This window comes from Biomphalaria glabrata, chromosome 5 (assembly GCF_947242115.1).
Source record: "Biomphalaria glabrata chromosome 5, xgBioGlab47.1, whole genome shotgun sequence".
Classification (NCBI taxonomy): domain Eukaryota; kingdom Metazoa; phylum Mollusca; class Gastropoda; family Planorbidae; genus Biomphalaria; species Biomphalaria glabrata.
The window spans coordinates 23112206-23137218 of NC_074715.1; the positions used below are offsets into that span (position 1 = coordinate 23112206).

Below are 25013 nucleotides of genomic sequence, written 5' to 3' on the forward strand. Positions count from 1 at the left end.
TTTTTATTCCAAGTCATCTTCAAATGTATTCGTACTATATGTCCAAGCAGAGATTCCACTAGGTCTCGTATAGAGTCGAATAGTTCAAGACATTTACTGGTTACTCATTACCCTTTACCTAGTTCATAGAAAGGGCGGGCCACAGTGAACCAATTACTTCCTATTTGTCAAGTCCTCTTGAAACTAGTACATGGACGCCTTAGGAACGCCCATCTTTGGGTACTAGCACCACAAATCTAGTTCATTTAGATAAACACTTCTGCTGTATCTGTCTGATTTCAAAACTGGCTTCTTTCCCTTTTTTTTTTTTTTTTTGCTTTTTGATAGAAATAAACTTCATTTTTATTTTGCGTTCTGTATCGACACTTAACTGGATCATTTCTCATATTATAATTGAAATAAATAAATGTTATGTATAGATCTTGTAACAGAAGTCCTAGTATAGATCATTTCCTAGACCTATCAGACAGGTGATGCCCGTCAAAGTCAAACGAATCCAGCTTTCTTTAACGTTTCTACTCAGCTCATCCAATGTCTAATACCCGGTTGTAGTTTTGTTAAATTGGTTGCCATCTCGTAAACTATTTTGATACATTGTACGCCTGAAGATCAACCCACAAAGAAAAATGTGTGTTCAACTTGTTACGTAGCTATTTTGTTATTTTTGTCTTTGGTCAATTTCACATTTCTGCTTTCTTAATTCAGTTAAATAGTTGACTAAGATGTTGAATATAGGGATATCGATGATTTGACTGTTTAAATAAACACTGAGAATGACTTAAACTATTTGGATGTCCAATTCGGGTGAATTCTCGAAAGATAATATGCTGTGTTAGAATAACTTCCTATTAGACCTTATCATTACACCTGGCACCTGCAGGATGGCATTTGTAACCTACAGAAATCTGGCAAGCTATTGAAATTGGACAAGTGTTTGGTAGAACCGAATGGGTGGGGGCTCATCTCTTTGTCTATTTGTCCAAAGCCGTGACATTTCAAACAACAGCCCTCCCTTAGTGTCATCCACACAAGATACAAAAGGTAGAGTTGCCCTGGACAAGTGCTGCAGGCGAGCTATGAAGACAAGATGAGAATACAAAACAAACGCTCTACGTCCCCGGGAGTTTGTTGCATGACGCAAACATTCAACGTCCAAATGTGAAAGGTGATTCGACAAAACGTCTTTCTAAAAGAACACGTAGCCAATTAGAGGAGCTAAGCAATGTACTCAAAATACGTAGCCAATTAGAGGAGCTAAGCAATGGACAATGTACGTAGCCAATTAGAGGGGTAAAAATGGACTCAATTACGTAGCCAATTAGAGGAGCTAAGCAATGGACACACAAAATACGTAGCCAATTAGAGGAGCTAAGCAATATACTCATAATACGTAGCCAATTAAAGGAGCTAAGCAATGGAAAATGTACGTAGCCAATTAGAGGGGTAAAAAATGGACTTAAATACGTAGCCAATTAGAGGAGCTAAGCAATGGACTCAAAATACGTAGCCAATTAGAGGAGCTAAGCAATGGACTCAAAATACGTAGCCAATTAGAGGAGCTAAGCAATGGACTCAAAATACGTAGCCAATTAGAGGAGCTAAGCAACTGACTCAAACTACGTAGCCAATTAGAGGAGCTAAGCAATGGACTTAAAATACGTAGCCAATTAGAGGAGCTAAGCAATGGACTCAAAATACGTAGCCAATTAGAGGAGCTAAGCAACTGACTCAAACTACGTAGCCAATTAGAGGAGCTAAGCAATGGACTTAAAATACGTAGCCAATTAGAGGAGCTAAGCAATGGACTCAAAATACGTAGCCAATTAGAGGAGCTAAGCAACTGACTCAAACTACGTAGCCAATTAGAGGAGCTAAGCAATGGACTTAAAATACGTAGCCAATTAGAGGAGCTAAGCAACTGACTCAAACTACGTAGCCAATTAGAGGAGCTAAGCAATGGACTCAAAATACGTAGCCAATTAGAGGAGCTAAGCAATGGACTCAAAATACGTAGCCAATTAGAGGAGCTAAGCAACTGACTCAAACTACGTAGCCAATTAGAGGAGCTAAGCAATGGACTCAAAATACGTAGCCAATTAGAGGAGCTAAGCAATGGACTCAAAATACGTAGCCAATTAGAGGAGCTAAGCAACTGACTCAAACTACGTAGCCAATTAGAGGAGCTAAGCAATGGACTCAAAATACGTAGCCAATTAGAGGAGCTAAGCAATGGACTCAAAATACGTAGCCAATTAGAGGAGCTAAGCAACTGACTCAAACTACGTAGCCAATTAGAGGAGCTAAGCAATGGACTTAAAATACGTAGCCAATTATACGAACGAAGTCATGGAGTTAAAATAGATAGATTTTCAAAATGTCTCTAGGCTAGGAGTAACATCAAAAGCGTCATCTTTCTGAACACTGTATTCAACTAGTACACCGACCTCTAACTAGAGCAGACTAGCTCAAGAGGTTACAAAGAAACAAGGAATGATGAAAGGTGTTTATTACATTTGGAGTTTAGTTATTTTCTGTCGCCTCTCTAGGACTGCAACAATCTTAGAAGAAAAAAAAAATCCACTAATTGTACTAAGTGAAATCACGGAGGCTAATAAGATGTTAATTTAATTTCACCAAGTACAAGGTCTTGGTGCCATTGCCTGGACTACTTATGACAACCTGAACTACTTATGACAACCTGAACTACTTGTGACAAGCCTGAATACTTATGAAAACTTAAAGATTGCTAGATTTTTGGAAATCTCAACCTTTTGGAGGTGTTTATACAAACTATTAGCCTTGATAAAAGTAAAGCTTTCTTTTCAGAGCTCACGATCCACGGAGCAGATATTGTCAAAGGTCATCTATTGGCCAATGATATTGTCAAAGGTCATCTATTGGCCAACGATATTGTCAAAGGTCATCTATTGGCCAACGATATTGTCAAAGGTCATCTATTGGCCAACGATATTGTCAAAGGTCATCTATTGGCCAACGATATTGTCAAAGGTCATCTATTGGCCAACGATATTGTCAAAGGTCATCTATTGGCCAAGATATTGTCAAAGGTCATCTATTGGCCAACGATATTGTCAAAGGTCATCTATTGGCCAAGATATTGTCAAAGGTCATCTATTGGCCAACGATATTGTCAAAGGTCATCTATTGGCCAACGATATTGTCAAAGGTCATCTATTGGCCAACGATATTGTCAAAGGTCATCTATTGGCCAACGATATTGTCAAAGGTCATCTATTGGCCAAGATATTGTCAAAGGTCATCTATTGGCCAACGATATTGTCAAAGGTCATCTATTGGCCAACGATATTGTCAAAGGTCATCTATTGGCCAACGATATTGTGTAGTTTATTGGTAAGATGTAGCTATTTCAAGACCATCGTGTGCAAGTTTCTGTGTTAGGGTTTCTCATTGCGATTCAATGACCGGGGACTTCTTGAAAACGTGATCTGTTTAGAGCATAAATAGATTCCAATTAAAGGTCGCCCTCAAGGCAAAGCTCTCTTCTCTAATTACGTTACAAAGTCGCCAGTTTTCGTAAGTAGGAAATATACATAGGAACAAGATCGTGTCTTAAACCCTCATTTCTTGGTTTTGAATACAATTTCACCAGCGTCACAAGGCATGACTCTCATATGTGCATCTATTTCCGGGCGATAGATCAATGAATATTCAATAGTGCCTGAAGTTTGTGAGATCTAAATGTGACAGCATCCAAACATGTAAGGGTCGCTAAAAATTAATACAACTTTTTTGGAAGTTTATTTTTTTTTATATTTCTCATGTTTTTAATGACTTGGACAAATTAGAATTTTTAAAAAGGAGAAAAAAAAAAGAGAGAGAGAGCCGGGGGGGGGGGGACAAGACTCGCTGAGAAAAGTGTGGCACATCATAGTTCTTTAAACACCGACCACATTAAGTAACCAACAGTCTGTATTAGTCGAAAGTTTGACTTCATAAAAAAAAAAAAGTCCCCACACAGAGGTGCTGTTGTTATTGACACTAACCTGGACATGCTAAGGAAAATGAATCCTTTAATTCTGTACACAGACCAGGCTCGGCTGCCAGCACCAACTTCTCCCAGGTCAACAACTTGTCCTTCTTCCGTCCAGCATAGTGAATGATGACGCTACTAGCATTGGAGTTCTCCCGGGGTCCTGTCTGTATGGCCAAGATATCAGACAGGTTTACCTCAACTGAAAGAGTCAAACAAACACATACAAGTTACGTTAGGACAATCTTCAAGTTCAAAAAAAAAAAGAAGATCAAATGATTATTCAACAAATTCCAGCGTTGTTATGGAGTGTGTGTGTGTGTGTTGCTATGATGATGGTGGGAAGAGGTTAGCGATTGGTTGTGAATGATGCAACATAGGTGGCATTGTCGTCATTTGGTCTTAGTTAGGCCAGACTACTCCAGAACATGAGACTGAAAGGTTGTGTTATTGTAGTGAGTTAGATGTTGTTCAAAGATATCATGACTTAAGTCTACTACATTTATTTGATCACAAGTTGATTTTGTCCATATTATAAATACAGTTACATTTGGTCTTGTTCACAAGGAAGGCATTCAAGTTCTTTCAAGTTGTATTAGTTAAGGTAAACTACGCCTATAACGGTTGAGTTGCCTACCAGCAGTTTGGTGCTACAAGTCAACGACCGGTAACACCAAGATTTCTTCTAGCTCTCTGACCATTTGGCCGCGACTGAGACACACACTTTGTATTTCCAGCACAGATTCATGCCCACAGTTCACGTTGATGACGTTGTGGTGTTGGTAGTAAACTAACTACAAGGAACGTACAACTAAAACTCGAGATGTTCCATCCAGCAGCTGTACTCTCCCCTTAGCCTGCAGTGAGTTCCCAGGTCTCTTGTACATAAATAGAGAGTTGGAACATTGCTTTGGGAAATTGGGTTTGTTTTCTTTCCTCTAGTCAATTAAAAAAAAATGTGTGTGTGTGCTAATTTTCCCACATAAATGAAGCTCATCTAAATAAGAAATATCAAAACAGATAAATCAAAAAAGATATTTCCCAAAGACATAGCAGGAATATCGTATGCTTTCAAACCAGATCTTTACGTTCAAACACAAATATATAAACTAACGGGGGGAGGGGGGAATACATTTTCTAAAACATATACACCCTACTAAGTGTTAATCTAGTCATGCATTGTTAATTAGAAACTCTAAGTGATTGGGTTTCCTGGCTGATTCAGGCAACCCGCCTGATGCTCTTAAGGCACTAGGGAAGAAAGGTACCGTACGACTTGATCCTAGCATATGGAATAAGAATCTTTGTGTCTTTCTAATTATTGATTGAATGGATTTGAACTCAGGTGATACAAATTTCAATCTAACATACTCAAACACACGCACACATACTATGTAGGGCTACCGGTTTACACACCCTCTAAGTCAATGTGTAGAAATCAACGCTTTATACTTTTTGTTTGTTTGTTTTGTTTCATCCAAGAGAGAAGCAGGGGGAGTAAGGTAATTGTTTCAATTGTATGCTATCAATAACTTTTGTCTGACATTCTAACAATGAAGGTTTATGTCTTGCTGACTCGGGGAAGCTTAAAGATCAGATTGAATAGATTCTCATTTCTGGCACGCTGTAAATGTGGCCTTCGTTTAAAACTACATCTCTGCTGTCTTTGTTTCACTACTGGGCACCTCGCAGGAAACATAAGCCTAACACTAGAGCAGGTTGACACCGTAACACTTGGCGGTAAGCAAATGTAAAGTTAATGCCTGTACAGAGATATGTTCAGTGAGATGAGATGATAGGAAGAACACAACATCGACACATTCAATGCATAACCTTTTGTTGTTTTCAATATTCATTATACAGCAGGTGAACTGTGTCATTTTTAAATTACATTATCAAACAAGTTAACTGGGACGTCTGGTGGTAGAACCTGTTAGGTTTTTTCTTTGTAGATTATCAAACAAGTTAACTGGGACGTCTGGTGGTAGAACCTGTTAGGTTTATTCTTTGTAGATTATCAAACAAGTTAACTGGGACGTCTGGTGGTAGAACCCTTTTAGGTTTTTTCTTTGTAGATTATCAAACAAGTTAACTGGGACGTCTGGTGGTAGATCATGTTAGTTTTCTCTGTGTAGACTATTGTCGTTTCTATATTCTCGTCTTTACCGAGTGGAAGACCAAACTAAAAAGAAATCTTTCACTTGATTTCAAAGCTATATCTAGAGTTTGGATTTGTAATCTAGACGTTATTATATTCTGCACCGCAACTGTCCTTACAACCATTTCTGTGATACTAGTCCTGCATTCAGAGTTTTTTATTTGATAAAAGTGATACCATCAATACCTTGACCAATCCCTTCAGTTACAGAACAAGTGATCTAAGGATGTGACAGGAATAGATATGTTGAAAGAAGAGAAAATCTACTCCAGTAGTTCACTTGTACTTCTTTTCATGATTGACCTAATGCTAATCTCTAGTTTAAACTCAACATAACAAAGTGTTCTCTTTCAATCTTCACACTCATGGTTATGATACTACCGAGATTTAGATGAGAAAAAAACGTCATTAGAGCTAATTATACATTTTGATGACGACGAAAAGTTTGCCTCGGGGCAATTAGTCAGAAACTCAAAGTAAATTTAGTTTTCCTGTCCAATCAAATAGTCGATACACTTGTCAACAACAGTTTCATTTTCCTTCTACCAACCTTCTTGTACCCGCCCTACCAACAACAGTTTCATTTTCCTTCTACCAACCTTCTTGTACCCGCCCTACCAACAACAGTTTCATTTTCCTTCTACCAACCTTCTTGTACCCGCCCTACCAACAACAGTTTCATTTTCCTTCTACCAACCTTCTTGTACCCGCCCTACCAACAACAGTTTCATTTTCCTTCTACCAACAACAGTTTCATTTTCCTTCTACCAACCTTCTTGTACCCGCCCTACCAACAACAGTTTCATTTTCCTTCTACCAACCTTCTTGTACCCGCCCTACCAACAACAGTTTCATTTTCCTTCTACCAACCTTCTTGTACCCGCCCTACCAACAACAGTTTCATTTTCCTTCTACCAACAACAGTTTCATTTTCCTTCTACCAACCTTCTTGTACCCGCCCTACCAACAACAGTTTCATTTTCCTTCTACCAACCTTCTTGTACCCGCCCTACCAACAACAGTTTCATTTTCCTTCTACCAACCTTCTTGTACCCGCCCTACCAACAACAGTTTCATTTTCCTTCTACCAACCTTCTTGTACCCGCCCTACCAACAACAGTTTCATTTTCCTTCTACCAACCTTCTTGTACCCGCCCTACCAACAACAGTTTCATTTTCCTTCTACCAACCTTCTTGTACCCGCCCTACCAACAACAGTTTCATTTTCCTTCTACCAACCTTCTTGTACCCGCCCTACCAACAACAGTTTCATTTTCCTTCTACCAACCTTCTTGTACCCGCCCTACCAACAACAGTTTCATTTTCCTTCTACCAACCTTCTTGTACCCGCCCTACCAACAAGTTTCATTTTCCTTCTACCAACCTTCTTGTACCCGCCCTACCAACAACAGTTTCATTTTCCTTCTACCAACCTTCTTGTACCCGCCCTACCAACAACAGTTTCATTTTCCTTCTACCAACCTTCTTGTACCCGCCCTACCAACAACAGTTTCATTTTCCTTCTACCAACCTTCTTGTACCCGCCCTACCAACAAGTTTCATTTTCCTTCTACCAACCTTCTTGTACCCGCCCTACCAACAACAGTTTCATTTTCCTTCTACCAACCTTCTTGTACCCGCCCTACCAACAACAGTTTCATTTTCCTTCTACCAACCTTCTTGTACCCGCCCTACCAACAACTGGAAGGTAAGCCTATACAATTTCATTCATTTACTTTTACAAAAAAAAAACAAACAGTAACCGAACATACGTAATGATGGGGACAGACTATGCACAAAATTTATGAATTTTTCTACACCTGCGTTTGTGAACAGGCGTTTCAAGGTGACCTGATAAGGGGTGGCTGAATTTTTTTTTTGAAAATGTAGAACTTATTTATCATAAAAACACTACATGTTTTACTGCATACATAACACAAAATGCCAACACTTGGCATTACGTTTTCGATCTGGTTATGGCAGTGATATTTGGCAAACAACTCTAAAGAAGTGTTTTAAAATCAAAACTTGATTTTCAAAAGTACCGTATGTTAGTTTCACTGAAAATGCTGAAACAATCAACTGTGAAAAAGCTTTTGAATCACTGTTGAGTTCTTAAGCAAGATCAACCAGATGAGGAGTAGGCCTACCCGTATCGGTAATCTTTTAACGGTGGTGCAAAATTTACATACATGGGATCAACTATCGCCAGCAACCAAAATCTAGACACATAGGTCTCTGTGGTCATCAAACTAAGCGAGTTGGAAAAATTGACCAAGGCAACCAAAATTCTAGTCTAAAACGCCTGTATAGTGAGCACTATTCTTTATGATAGAGCTGGTCAACATAATATATATCAAGAGCATGGGTTGAATAGTTTTCACATGTGCTGCTTGTTAAGCATACAGTAATAGCCATTTCTTAGAGAGATCGTGTCTCCAATCAGAAAGTTTCGAAGTTGCCAATACACAAATCTATGTATACAGAGAAGATTACGTTGCGACGGACAAGTCATCCGCATGCCAAATTGGAAGACTTCACAGAGACATCCTCAATGCTGAGCTTGTGGAGGTATTGGAAGACTTCACAGAGACATCCGCTATGCTGAGCTTGTGAAGGTATTGGAAGACTTCACAGAGACATCCTCAATGCTGAGCTTGTGGAGGTAATCAGACCCAAGTGACGTAAAAGACTAACCAACATACATGTCTGAAAGCATGATCTCAGGACTACAGACATCAATGAAAGTACTTGGGAGGAAACTGCACATGATGAACAACATTTGAAGATAGACTGGTACGAATCTGGCCGAGACAACATGAAGATAGACTGTTACGAATCTGCCAGAAAGCAGCTGCACTCACTTCCATAAACTATGGCAAAGTTTGCCGCTCCTGTATCGTCTTGTTTAGTGATTGCAGATTCTGCCCAGATTCAATGAGAAACCAGTAATTCATCCATTGTCTTTCCAGACAGAAGGAGCCAAATATATAAGCCAAATCTCTAAAGGATCTACATCTATTCTCTACTAAACTAGTTGTTAATTTTGCTCTGCTTCTAGAAGTATTTTTTTAAAATACTATTTGATGTTTGTATACCGGTACGTTGTCTTCTTCTTATCTTATATAATACAGACGTTACTTCAAAAAAGAAGATGATTACGTCCTACGCGTCATGCATTCAGTCATGCATATTAACCAATGACTTAAATTCTGACAAAACACTGGTTTTCCTGGCTAGCTCAGGCAACCCATTCCATGCTCTAATAGCACTAGGGAAGAAGGAGTATTTGTACTAATTTGTCCTAGCATATGGGATGAGGAAAGCACCTTTATCTTTGTGTCTTTCTGAGTATTTTATTAAATTTTGTTTTTGTATTTGAAGATTATGGTCAAGAGAATCTAGATCTAAATAATCTATCTATCTACTCTAGATAATATTAACTTAGAGGTACATCTCACAGAAGATCAACTAGAACTAAATCTAGATCTAGATTTAATCCCAAGTCCTACAAATAAAGATAATTACGTCCTAGTCCAAACCTCCTGGAATAAGGCGGGAATGGACCCGGGCAGGGTTCGGGGCCATCGTAACAAAAATCCGAAGCGCAAAGATTCTAGATCTACTACAAGACCAGGCAGCCATCAAAGGTCGAGACTGACTCAAGATCTAAACCAAGAGTATTAAAATTTAATTTTTATTTGAACCTCGAGCGATATCAGATGTGCGCATGTGCAAAAAAAAATAAATCTTTTTAAAGTTGGGCATTCTTCCTTTATCTATATTATAAAGTAGAATGTGAGGGGTATGTATGTATGTTACTTATAGACATCAAAACCGCTTGACCAATCTTGATAAAACTTGGCAGGAATGTTTCTTGGGTACCAACTTAGACCTTAGTGTATGTATTGTAGCCCTAAAACAAACGTAAGACCCTAAAAAAAAAATAATGTTGTCCGACTCTATTACAGCTATAGTATTTTATGGATCTAGGCCATGTCTACAATGTTGACATTAGAAAAGATAGAAAGGATTTAGACCTAGATCTAATTTTAAGAAATACACTTTGCGCAGATAGTTTTTTACTTTGACACATGAAAAGACAAAAGAAGATCCATTGATTTCATTATATAATAAAATTAACCTTCAATTTTGTGTTTCAAAAGCATTTTTTGAATTAATTAGTTCGTTATATCTGTGACTGCAGATTTCCTGACAAACATTCTTTCATTAGACAATACCGTAATGAATCGCTTACTAAAAATTAATTCGTTTAATTGTTTACTTTATAATCCCATCCCTAGATCTAAAACTCTAATTCAACTCTAAGATGATAAAACTTCTCTTAGCACAGATAGTTTTATACTATACTACTAATTATAGTCCATTCATTTCCTATTTTGATCAAATAAACATTCAAATTTGGTTTTCTAAAGCATTTTTAATAGACTGCATTCGTTTACGAAAGCTGCGAAGCCGAGTTGAGATAGGCCTAGATCTATATTCATTCATGAATCGCGTACTAAAAATTATTTCGTTTAATTGTTCACTTTATAATCCCATTCATTTAACAAAGCTATCGCTCTTTTCGTTTTTAATAGATATGAATGTATCGGCCCCGGGTAAACCCATTTTCGAAAAAATGATTTTATTTTCGTAGCGAAAGAGAAATAATGTGAAAGGATCATTAGCTAAGTTAACATACATCTAAATCCAATCCACTACATTAGTAAACACAAACTTAGACCCGCAGGCCGCGGGTAATGCCAGGCTAGTTTAATATAAACAAAATGTAGGAGGCATGCCTGATCACTGGTAACACAGTTGCAAATGAACGAAACAGACAACAGACAAAGCGATGGGAAGACATCCAAGAATGCGAATGGACAGACTTATCATGAAAGAGATTGTAGTCGAGACCATAGACAGAGATAAAAGCAGAAAGACGGTCGACAGATCATGTGTAGTGCTCAAACGGACGAATAGATAGGTGCTACTACTAAATGCTGTTCATTTGAAGCAATGAAGCAATGAAATCTATTTTCCTGAATTCGACTTCAAATCTGACGAGTTATTGATCAACTTGTGGCTTGTGTTTGACGTGGCAACAAAATATTTCAAAAACCAAAGGTAATCCTGACTTTAATACAGAAACAAGGATCAGAATCACAGACAGATCAGAAATTATAACAAAAGTTTCACATTTCATTTAGCTGCATTTTTTTTATTACTTGTATTTCATTTTACCCAGAAAATAAATTTAGACATTGAACTCTTTTTTGTCCCTGGCCAAGTCACGTTATGAAGAGTTAATGTTCTGTTTAATGTTTCGTTTCGCTTGGTTACACAGATGTCTTTTCAATGAGTCACTCTCTAGTCGAAAGAAACGTGACTTTACACTCTAGCCAAACTTTGACAACAGCATTAGTTTTTAAGGCGAGGGCCAGGGAACATCTCTGCGGGAACTGATGCCAAAGGCCAATTGTGCTAAACAAACACTGTCATAAGTCCCCGACTTTTTTCTGGGACATCAGCTTACATTGTATAAGCTTTTAAGTTCACCCTCCTGCTATGGGCTAAACGATTTATTGTAAAATGGTGGATAGTATTTTCAACTTTGATGAACAGTTAGGTAGGGTTCGCATTTCAGCAATAAATTAGAAAAAGTACCGGTATCTGGAGAGTGACATTGGAGATTTAAAAATGGCGGATAACAAAAGCTTTTTTTTTAAATGTGTTATGCTAAGAAATTGCTTTTATCTAGCGTATCTTTCATATTTCCAGCATGCTCAGTGCGCTATGGTGCTCTGTGGATCAGTAGGAGAAGGGGGTATCTTGGGAGAAAGTTTCTGTACTACGTGCTGCCTATAGGCGGTCAGCAAACACACTCTGCTCGAGTCCGCATTCGAATCCGAGCCTCCTTATTAGGAAGTCGAGCCGTAGACTAGCGTTTTTGGCCTCTAAGCCACACATCCTAAGTATAGAAAGTGTTGATAAACTATGTATTTGAGCTGTTAATCGCAATGCAGAAACACTATTTGAAAACTGTTCTTCTTGTAGCGTTCACTACTATCAATATGTCTCATGAGGACAGTGCTGCAATTAGCGGGAATAAAGGAGAGAATAGAAGGAAGATCAACTCTGGTTAGAATTAGTTGGCAAAAGTGATCAATGTTAGCGTTCTTGACATTGCGTATTTGATCTATAATTGTGAAAATCACTACCCCCCCCCCCCGGAATCTTTCTCCGTTCATGCTCTCACATTATTCTTTAAGTTTACTTTTATCTACATCATTGTATTGCTATAGAATGTCGTCTGATGGTAAAAATGTCAAGAAAGAGCAGGTTACTGCCATCGCCATTGATCTTGAAAATGATGTACGGTAAGTGAACATCTCTGCATACGTTAAATAGTGTAGGATTAGGCCTACATTCCTTGAACAGAGGACCTACTGAATCAACACAATCCCAACGCTATTGCACCAACAGATCTACACGAATTTCCACCAGGAGAAGGAATAGTGTTGAGATAGTCGCTGCATGCGTGTTTTTAAACCTTTAAAATGAATGAATCAGTTTGTTGCGCGAATTGTCTTTACTTTCAATAAATGATCAGCGCAACTTACTTTGTCAAGCACCCAAGTGAACTAATTCTAAAACAACTAGCTTTCTTTGAAGCATACTTCATACTTTTTGAATAGTATACGCTCTCTCTACTCTTCAGTTGACATCAAGCGTCTTAAGTTCTGCAACATTAGAGGCCTATTTCCCTACCTGGTCATGGAAGCTATTTCATTTAGAATTGTTTCCGATGTTGTTCAAGAAAATAGATCACAGTGAAGTAGATAACTAGGACAATTTAAAAACCTGAAGGTTGTGGTCCTGCAGTCAGTAGCGGACATGAAAAGGACGTTTCCTCAAATGACTATTAGACATTAACAGTAGTAAAGCAGACCCTCCCCTCCACTGGCTGATCCGAGACTTGCAGAACATGACTACATAGAGTGAGACGTTTGTTCAAACAGTTTTTATGAAGTCTAAATGGAAAAACGAATCTTAAACATCACTGACTATTCTGTCTCAGTTCTTTGTCTCAAGGTTTTATCTAAATGCGAGCTTTGTTGAGGTCTCATGCCTTTCTGAAAAAAAAAATTTACCCATCTTACTAGGGATGAGCATGCTATAAGCTACATACATACGTAGACTGTCGTCTTTTCACATACATACGTAGACTGTCGTCTTTTCACATACATACGTAGACTGTCGTCTTTTCACATACATACGTAGACTGTCGTCTTTTCACATACATACGTAGACTGCCTGCTTACTGATGTCTATGCAGAGCGTAAACATTCAAATAAAACTAGTATACTAGAGTTCACTGACGTATCTAAACATAATGAAAAGTAACCTACTAGTTAGTCCCTGTAATTAATTATCGAGAGTTGTAGCCAATTTTACGACACACACACACAAAACAGACAAACATTCAATTGATGATATATTTTTCCTCATTCTGTGTGTTCATTTTTAACTTCAACACAAATCAGTCCGGCCTTAGGCATAGGTAAATTAGGCAGTCGCCTAAGGCCTCCGATTGGTGGGGGCCTCGCAGAGGACTGTTTTAAATTTGTTTTAAGATAAAAATTGCGAAAGAAACATGGATCAAATGTCAAACATAGAAGAACTCTAGGGCTCTACAAACATAGAAGAACTCTAGGGCTCTACAAACATAGAAGAACTTTAGGGCTCTACAAACATAGAAGAACTCTATGGCTCTACTTTAAGTTATATTTGCGAATGTTTAATTCTACATGTTAGACTGCATATGTTAGAATACCGTACCGTTGTTTCTTCCTATTGGTGAAATGTCGAAACGTTATTTCTAGTCTGGTGAAACACATTAGCTCTATCGGTGCTATTTGAATTTAACTTATTAGTTGATTTAGATATAGATACAGGATGGTTTATAATTCTTTGTGTATTTTTCGGTCTTATTTTTTTTTCTATTTGGGGCAACACTACTCACTTCAACTTAGGCCACCTTATTTGCCTCCAATTACTTAAGGCCGGCTCTCTTGCCTCACGTAAAGTTCCTGTCACCAGCAGCTACAAATATTCTTGAAGCAACACACCAAATTCAAGACTTGAATTTCATATGAGGAAAAGGTGAAACCAAGTTGGACTGTTTCCAGCCAAATGATTGGAGAAAATTACATTAGAAATAGGCTGGAAAGAAAATAACAACCTCCCACACTAGTCTCTTCGCGTAGACGTAAGCAAGTAGATTGAGGCCATTGAAGAGTTGCACTAACAAGTTGTTGTTTTCTTTAATTGAAGTCTATCAATGTACTAGAATAGTGATGTAGCCTGGAGATCGATAGCCGTATCACAGTCAATGCACAAAGTTCTAAAGCAATAAAACATTGTTACAAAATATGCTACTAACCACGGAAGAAAAAGTCACTTCTTACACGTCTACTATTAACTGTAACTTGTTCCATGTCTACTGTCAACGTATTCCGAGTTTACTATTAACTGTAACTTGTTCCATCTCTACTGTCAACTTATTCCGAGTCTACTATTATCTATAACTTGTTCCATCTCTACTGTCAACTTATTCCGAGTCTACTATTAACTGTAACTTGTTCCATCTCTACTGTCAACTTATTCCGAGTCTACTATTATCTATAATTTGTTCCATCTCTACTGTCAACTTATTCCGAGTCTACTATTATCTGTAACTTGTTCCATATCTACTGTCAACTTATTCCGAGTCTACTATTATCTATAACTTGTTCCATCTCTACTGTCAGCTTATTCCGAGTCTACTATTATCTATAATTTGTTCCATCTCTACTGTCAACTTATTCCGAGTCTACTATTATCTGTAACTTGTTCCATCTCTACTGTCAACTTATTCCGAGTCTACTATTATCTATAATTTGTTCCATCTCTACTGTCAACTTATTCCGAGTCTACAATTATCTATAATTTGTTCCATCTCTACTGTCAACTTATTCCGAGTCTACTATTAACTGTAACTTGTTCTATGTCTATTGTCAACTTATTCCGAGTCTACTGTTCTCTTTGAACTAGTTCTATGTCTACTGTCAACTATGAATTGCTGCTATATTTTAAAATATATGTATTCAAGACCTAGTGTCCTGACACTCCTACATTCCTAATAAATAGAATGGTACATTAATTAATGAGCAGTTTTTATTTGCACTAAACTTTCTTTTCAGTGACTTTTCAATGATTTCATTTTGTTTAAAGTCAAAGAGAATGTAGTAAGTGCCCGAATGTCCCAAGATAGTTTTTAGACAATAACTACACAGCTGGTCAAATAATATAAAAGTCACTTCTTGATAACATTTTTCCAAGCTTGAGCTAAGCTTGTAAACACGAAAAACATTTTTTTAAATATTTAAAATAAAACAAGCTTAAATGAAGTGTAATTGTATCAATTAGTTTGTGTCAGTCTTTTAATTATAGCCACAGCCGACTTACAGATAATAAATCTATGCGATTTAAAATATTTTTACCAATTGTTTTTGTTTAGCTTTCTCTATGCGCTATGATATTATCACTTGTCTGGACCAGTTGGGAAAAGAAAGGGGGGGGGGTATCTTTGTGAATATTTACATTATTGTTTTTTTTTTAACTGCATTAAATAAAAATTTCACTCAGGCTCGAGTCCTCAAGGGGACTAATTCAACTTATACCACTACATGTCAAGTACGATTCCTTTCCCTTGTTCAATATACCAAACAAAATAATTAATTACCAATAATTAATTTACTAATTGGTTAATTTAAAAAAAAAAAGATTCTTATGTTGTCATGTAAATAAAATAATAGTGTAAAATTTCAGCTTAATCCAAGATTGGGTGTGGGAGAATTAACATGTACTAACTTTTTTCCAGGCAGACAGAGTGAATTGATATAAGCTTTGTAAAAACATGATGAAATTATAAAGCTAAGAATGAAAAACAATCAAAGAGAACAGATAATGTATATATTGTTAAGACCTCTGCGCGGTGTTGCTTCTTGACAATCTGTCTAGTGTAGATCTGACTGGAAGTAACGCTGAACTCAACACTTCAGTAACACCGGCGAAAGGCCGAAACAATCAAATAGGTAGTCGACGCTGATATGTTGTTCTACCAATATGTTTAATACTCAAAAAGGGAATCGTCCGATGTCAATAATGTCGTACTCAAGTCTACTGCTCTACAATAAGCGTCCTCCTTCTAGCGTCGTTTAGAGCGTTCTTATTTTTTAAAGATCTGTCACGTCACTTGTCGCTAATTAAAACTTTCAACTTATTCCCGAAACAAATAACTGATTCCTAATCATGTCATAACAATATGTTTCAATTCTACATAGCTTTGTAACTAGTAAGATTACTTCAAATGTATCATCATTTTTTTAAACAACGGAAAAAAAGGGAGGGGGGGGGGAATGTGTCATCTATAAAACATAACACATTATTTCGTCTATAGATTTTTACCTATATATCTCTAGCTTATTTTTTCTCTGTACCGGTATATGCCATCTAACCTATTATTAATACTCATAGCTGGGGGAAAAAATCCATACTTTTGTGTATTTGGGGGAGCCAAGTGACACAATACACTCATGTATAGTATGATAAAACTATATCTCATTTTAGATTGAAGTGTGCACCAGACTACAATTTTATCAGAGTTAATCTTCAAATGGAGGGGAATAAAGTAGGCCAAAGATGTTCTCTAAGGTAGATATCTAATTTTACAATAACATATCATATCCAATAAAAAAAAAGTTTTTTATTTTTATTATCATAGTCACATGACAAGGTATTGTGCAACAGTTCTTATTTTGCTTTAGTTTGGAACACAAAAAATGGATCATATGTTCCTATAACTAGTACAGCTAGACTGCATGCTCAGTTATTGTTATAAAAAGCAAACAAAATAATTCACAACAGCACAATGTCAAATATTAAAGAAAAATAAAATTTCTAAAGATAAAAAAAGATTTTGGAAACCTTCTATTCCAGTGTTGTTGTTTTTTTTTACATTAATGTTAAAAGGATGTCTGGAAGTACTATCAACAACAACAACAAATAATGGCATTTCCTCATAAGCCATCCAAGCAATATATATATAAGTTGATACTTAAATACTGTACAGAAATAAAATTTCTGAGAAATATATTTTTTTATAAAAAAAATTGAGAAAAAACAATGTCAAAAAATCAGTTTGTTAAATTCAATGGATTTTTTTTTTTAAATTACAGTTTGTCAATATTAAACTGAAAAAATAATGAAAGCCAAAATCTATGATGATTAAAAATAAATTAAACACTCCTTGAAAGTATTAATTATTTTTTCTTAAGTTATTATATCAAATAAGGTAACATTTCATAGTAAAATACATTTAATTTGAGAACGTGCCTCAATAATGCCCCTTTTAAATCTCTTTTATAAAGAGTTTTGTTTCTCTCCTGTTTGGCTAATCTAATTAGAATAGTTGCTGGCTAGAGAACAAGACTTGTAAATCTAATGTGTCAAATTGTTTTCCTACACTAATTCCTGGCAAAAGCTCTTTGAACTATTATACACAAACCAACTTAGTATTGATGTATCAAATAAACATAAATGTGTGAATTACAGACTTATGTAATAAAACATTATTAAAGTGGCTAATTTATTATAGTTGATAATAGACAATAACTAGCGTTACAAAACATAAGCTCTTGGTATAATACTATTTAACGCAACTAGCTTAAAAGATAAACAAACGTAACACCCTAAAGGTCAAATAATTATATAATCTACAACTTTATATATTAACATCTATTTCTCTTCAAAATAAAATAAAATATTAATCTAATTCTATACAAAGGGAAATAAGATTATATATATTTATATTCTGAGGACATTACATGTATTATGAAAGCTCACATAAAAAAAAATAGAAGTTTAATGTCAACACTTGAAGGGTAATGTTTATTTAGTCCAGGGGCTTGTACTAGATCTACTTGCAAGGGTTAAATGTAACTTTTTAGTAAGCCATACTGGTAGGTGTGTGTTCCTAAACCTAGAGCCTCTGATCTGTACCATATTAGGAGGGGCTCATAGGATGTGAAAACATTTTTTATTGTATTATTACTAGTGGAACAGAGAAATGGCCTAATAAGCAGACTGTTTTGTTGTGCAAGTTAAAATTAAATGTTTAACCAGTTTACAGTAATGAGTAATTGAAATGCTGAAAATATAATAAAATATACTTATTATAGGATAAAGATGCATTCAATGACAACAATAGTAAGCTTATTTTAATATTTTGAGTTACATACCTTGAATGTTTGGTGCTATGCTATTTTTCAAAACACATTTTAGAGTAGATTTAGTAACTGTTACATCACACTGGCGACCTCCGCCTTTACACACTTTAGTAAATGAACCTTCCATTTTTATAAATGTTGTCTATGGTGTTCCGTACTCTTAGAAAATGGTCATCACTATTAATGTCTCTCAAATTAAATGTTTTCCTTTTTTAGTTTTCCAAAACTGCATAAAACTTGTCTAGATTGATGTTAAGAATTCTTAATTTCTAGAATATAGTCTATATGATTAACATATATATATATATATATATATATATATATAAAAGAATTATTATGAATTTTTAAAGCACATGTATGTTTAATCCAGTATATAACTTGTGTAGATTAGAACACCTTTACAATGTTATACATTCGTGTATTTTCCTAGACCTCTAGGCTCTAGTCGTACTTGTATGTGGGTTAAATGATTAAGAAGGACTATTCTAAATTTAACTAGCTTTGACCTTACATAGATATAGGTCTGAGGGATCTCAGTTCTTGTTTAGTAGAAGGTAATTTTATTGATACTACTAGTATAGTAACGTAAGTCTTCTTATTGATTATTGATCTATAACAATACGAACATACTTTTATAAAACAATGTTTAAACCTACATAGTTAGTATAAATAGTCTATAAATCCAACTGTCGAAATGTTGACTATAATACACTTAATTAGACCCAGAGCTAAAAATAATATATTTGACTATTTAAATCTAGGCCTAAAGTTAAAGACACTGTACTAGATTTGATATTATCGGAGTCTATATTGTCAACGAAATATTTATTGATCTAGATCTAGGCCTATAGCCTATAGGCTTTATTCCTATTTGAAGTGTTTCATTTTTTTTTTATCCTTTTAAACTAAAGCCGCATCTTTTTGTTTAGCTATTTGCGGCTCCACTCTTTACTCATTCGTTTTAGAACAGTTTTACCGTTAGATAGACTTGACTAAATCTCTAGCACAAACATCTACACCAGCTGAATAATTTAAATAAATTAAATATCAATAGTCAATAAACATTCTAGATTCTAGACACCGAAGACAGACCTACACTATATAATTTATAATAGTCACTAGTATAGTAGGCCCTAAAAGTAGATGAGAATCTTTCTAGAAAATAGTTTTATGACAACTTAGTCTTAGTGAGTCAGATCTCTGGATCCAAATTATGTAGATTTATTCTAGATTTAGTCTAAAGAAAAATATATTATTAAATATATATTATGATTTTTATTAATATGATTACATACATGAATGATATACATGTCTATATGGTATAAGTATATGATACTATACACTATAAGTAGATCTATTTATATGTAGATTTAGAATTAGACATTAGTAGAAACTGAATAGATCTAGAATCTAGATCTGTCTATATAGATCTAGATCTAGACTATTTCTAGACACTAATAGTAATTATTTACTCTGGAATCTTGGTTAACAAAATCGAGAACACATAAGCATTACACACAATCCTGAATGAAAGTGAATGTTACATTACTACATGTCCTTTATCAACACAGTAGTCCAGATCAGATCTAATCTAGATCTAGATCTAAATACCAAGGTTAAAAAACCGAGTCATAACACAACCGCTGGTTAAGTATAAACAAAGCTATCCGGTGGTTACAGCTACAAAACAGAATACACTTATAGATCTACTAAACTGCGAACACGTGTGGTGTTCGTTCGATGATAAAAATGCGAAGCCGCGATTACAACTATTTGATATCTTCACAACAGAGCTGTGTTTAGAAAGAACGATGTATTTAAACATTTCTATTAAAACTGTTGCTCGCGGTGTTTACGAGCAACCCCCTTAGTTCCGACAATTCATTGGACTGGGAGCGAAACGCCATGAAAGTTCACAACCAGCCAATGGGACGTTTAGATTTAAGCCGCTTGGTGACATCACGCATATGCTAGGGGGACTAAGCGCGCGACGAAGGTGAAGGTGATTGGTTGGCAACGGTAAACAATTCCAAGTATGCAAAGAATGTTTTTTTGTTTCTCTATAGATCTACGTCCTGAATAATGATACAGGGATAATGAAAGAGTTGGTTTAAATTAAATTCCATTTATATTCTTTATTTTACAAAAAAGATAAACAAAATAAATCGTCAGATAAAGGTATAAGATGTAATCATCTTCTTTTTTGAAGTAACGTCTGTATTATAGACTATAAGATAAGACACACGACTTATTTAATAAAGGTAACAAAGAGCCTTTTTTTTTTCATTAGCTTAAAACCGTAGGCCACACAAACAGATGACTTTTACATTATCTGCCCTAATAATAAATTACTAGATCCAAATATACATGAAACATGATGAACGCGACTTTAAAATAGTAGATCGCTTTTTTTTTAACCCACCCAAACTTTCCACACGCAGAGACACATCAAACTGATCAAAGATTATGTCACGGTTATATGTCTACCTAGGCCTGATAATAACCCCTTAACATATTCATACGCAACATGGATAGCACCGTTTAATTTTTATTATATAAAGTACAGATGGGAGTTACATATCAAAATGTCGCTTTTAACATAACATTTTTGTTTTATAGCCTGTGATGAAATTGTATTTTGTTTTCAAATTTTTCTCGTTTTCATTTTAAAATAGAATTTTATTTTATACTTTAAATAAACTATTTCATCCTCTTCTGCTTTTTTTTTATCTGATGATACATTTGTACATGGAATTTCCGGTAGTATCATTAATATTAATTTACCCGGAAGAAGGATCCCAGTACAGCCCCCCCCCCCTTTTTTTTTGGAGGATGTGAGAAAGACGCCTAGTAGATGTATAGTCTTCACATGACTGCTAGATCTATCTCCTTCAATGTCTCTGGATGATCTTAAACATATTGATACTAGGCTACTATTATACTTAATCTTTTTTAATGTCTCTGTATAAGCCCAAACATCTTACTAAGACCCATCATAATTAGAGCATACCATTCTCCAACGTCTCTAGGTAAGCCCAAACACAATAGGCCTACTACTATACTCACCGTTCTCCAACGTCTCTAGGTAAGCCCAAACACAATAGGCCTACTACTATACTCACCATTCTCCAATGTCTCTGGGTAAGCCCAAACACAACAGGCCTACTACTATACTCACCATTCTCCAATGTCTCTAGGTAAGCCCAAACACAATAGGCCTACTACTATACTCACCATTCTCCAACGTCTCTGGGTAAGCCAAACACAATAGGCCTACTACTATACTCACCGTTCTCCAACGTCTCTAGGTAAGCCCAAACACAATAGGCCTACTACTATACTCACCGTTCTACAACGTCTCTAGGTAAGCCCAAACACAACAGGCCTACTACTATACTCACCATTCTCCAATGTCTCTAGGTAAGCCAAACACAACAGCCCTACTACTATACTCACCATTTTCCAATGTCTCTAGGTAAGCCCAAACACAACAGGCCTACTACTATACTCACCATTCTCCAATGTCTCTGGGTAAGCCCAAACACAACAGGCCTACTACTATACTCACCATTCTCCAATGTCTCTGGGTAAGCCCAAACACAATAGGCCTACTACTATACTCACCATTCTCCAATGTCTCTAGGTAAGCCAAACACAACAGGCCTACTACTATACTCACCATTCTCCAATGTCTCTGGGTAAGCCAAACACAATAGGCCTACTACTATACTCACCATTCTCCAATGTCTCTAGGTAAGCCCAAACACAACAGGCCTACTACTATACTCACCATTCTCCAATGTCTCTAGGTAAGCCCAAACACAACAGGCCTACTACTATACTCACCATTCTCCAATGTCTCTAGGTAAGCCAAACACAACAGCCCTACTACTATACTCACCATTCTCCAATGTCTCTAGGTAAGCCCAAACACAACAGGCCTACTACTATACTCACCGTTCTACAACGTCTCTAGGTAAGCCCAAACACAACAGGCCTACTACTATACTCACCATTCTCCAATGTCTCTAGGTAAGCCAAACACAACAGCCCTACTACTATACTCACCATTCTCCAATGTCTCTAGGTAAGCCCAAACACAACAGGCCTACTACTATACTCACCATTCTCCAATGTCTCTAGGTAAGCCAAACACAACAGGCCTACTACTATACTCACCATTCTCCAATGTCTCTGGGTAAGCCAAACACAATAGGCCTACTACTATACTCACCATTCTCCAATGTCTCTAGGTAAGCCCAAACACAACAGGCCTACTACTATACTCACCATTCTCCAACGTCTCTAGGTAAGCCCAAACACAATAGGCCTACTACTATACTCACCATTCTCCAATGTCTCTAGGTAAGCCCAAACACAATAGGCCTACTACTATACTCACCATTCTCCAATGTCTCTGGGTAAGCCAAACACAACAGGCCTACTACTATACTCACCATTCTCCAATGTCTCTAGGTAAGCCCAAACACAATAGGCCTACTACTATACTCACCATTCTCCAATGTCTCTGGGTAAGCCAAACACAACAGGCCTACTACTATACTCACCATTCTCCAATGTCTCTAGGTAAGCCCAAACACAACAGGCCTACTACTATACTCACCATTCTCCAATGTCTCTAGGTAAGCCCAAACACAATAGGCCTACTACTATACTCACCATTCTCCAATGTCTCTGGGTAAGCCAAACACAACAGGCCTACTACTATACTCACCATTCTCCAATGTCTCTAGGTAAGCCCAAACACAATAGGCCTACTACTATACTCACCATTCTCCAACGTCTCTAGGTAAGCCCAAACACAACAGGCCTACTACTATACTCACCATTCTCCAATGTCTCTAGGTAAGCCCAAACACAATAGGCCTACTACTATACTCACCATTCTCCAATGTCTCTGGGTAAGCCCAAACACAACAGGCCTACTACTATACTCACCATTCTCCAATGTCTCTAGGTAAGCCCAAACACAACAGGCCTACTACTATACTCACCTTTCTCCAACGTCTCTAGGTAAGCCCAAACACAATAGGCCTACTACTATACTCACCATTCTCCAATGTCTCTAGGTAAGCCCAAACACAATAGGCCTACTACTATACTCACCATTCTCCAATGTCTCTGGGTAAGCCAAACACAACAGGCCTACTACTATACTCACCATTCTCCAATGTCTCTAGGTAAGCCCAAACACAATAGGCCTACTACTATACTCACCATTCTCCAATGTCTCTGGGTAAGCCAAACACAACAGGCCTACTACTATACTCACCATTCTCCAATGTCTCTAGGTAAGCCCAAACACAACAGGCCTACTACTATACTCACCATTCTCCAATGTCTCTAGGTAAGCCCAAACACAATAGGCCTACTACTATACTCACCATTCTCCAATGTCTCTGGGTAAGCCAAACACAACAGGCCTACTACTATACTCACCATTCTCCAATGTCTCTAGGTAAGCCCAAACACAATAGGCCTACTACTATACTCACCATTCTCCAACGTCTCTAGGTAAGCCCAAACACAACAGGCCTACTACTATACTCACCATTCTCCAATGTCTCTAGGTAAGCCCAAACACAATAGGCCTACTACTATACTCACCATTCTCCAATGTCTCTGGGTAAGCCCAAACACAACAGGCCTACTACTATACTCACCATTCTCCAATGTCTCTAGGTAAGCCCAAACACAACAGGCCTACTACTATACTCACCTTTCTCCAACGTCTCTAGGTAAGCCCAAATACAATAGGCCTACTACTATACTCACCATTCTCCAATGTCTCTAGGTAAGCCCAAACACAATAGGCCTACTACTATACTCACCATTCTCCAACGTCTCTAGGTAAGCCCAAACACAACAGGCCTACTACTATACTCACCATTCTCCAATGTCTCTAGGTAAGCCCAAACACAATAGGCCTACTACTATACTCACCATTCTCCAATGTCTCTGGGTAAGCCCAAACACAACAGGCCTACTACTATACTCACCATTCTCCAATGTCTCTAGGTAAGCCCAAACACAACAGGCCTACTACTATACTCACCTTTCTCCAACGTCTCTAGGTAAGCCCAAATACAATAGGCCTACTACTATACTCACCATTCTCCAATGTCTCTAGGTAAGCCCAAACACAATAGGCCTACTACTATACTCACCATTCTCCAACGTCTCTAGGTAAGCCCAAACACAATAGGCCTACTACTATACTCACCATTCTCCAACGTCTCTAGGTAAGCCCAAACACAACAGGCCTACTACTATACTCACCATTCTCCAACGTCTCTGGGTAAGCCCAAACACAACAGGCCTACTACTATACTCACCATTCTCCAATCTCTCGTCATATGCTCAAACCATTTTAATCGCCTGCATTTAATTCTTTTCACGGTTTTATTTTCTGTATACACAATAGATTAGTGTTGAATTCCTTTTGACAGATACCAAACAATAGCCTAATCAAATCGTTGTTACTTTA

General features: G+C 36.9%; 1 protein-coding gene across 4 annotated transcripts in view; it reads right to left on the reverse strand.

Annotated features, from left to right (window-relative positions):
* LOC106060093 (ceramide kinase-like) overlaps window positions 1-20413 on the reverse strand; it is a 45544-nt gene extending 25131 nt beyond the window's left edge. The window contains exons 1-3 of one of the 4 annotated variants that reach the window (XM_056030757.1): window positions 20117-20413; window positions 18518-18774; window positions 4026-4214 (exon numbers count right to left, since the gene is read on the reverse strand). In XM_056030757.1, the coding sequence (XP_055886732.1) occupies window positions 4026-4214; window positions 18518-18632 (304 nt within the window). In that variant the 5' untranslated portion in view covers window positions 18633-18774; window positions 20117-20413. Of the gene's footprint in view, window positions 1-4025; window positions 4215-18517; window positions 18787-19977; window positions 20070-20116 lie in introns of those variants that run through there. The other 3 variants (XM_013217869.2, XM_013217868.2, XM_013217870.2) reach the window with 3 other exon arrangements.
* Between the last annotated feature and the right edge of the window lie 4600 nt (window positions 20414-25013).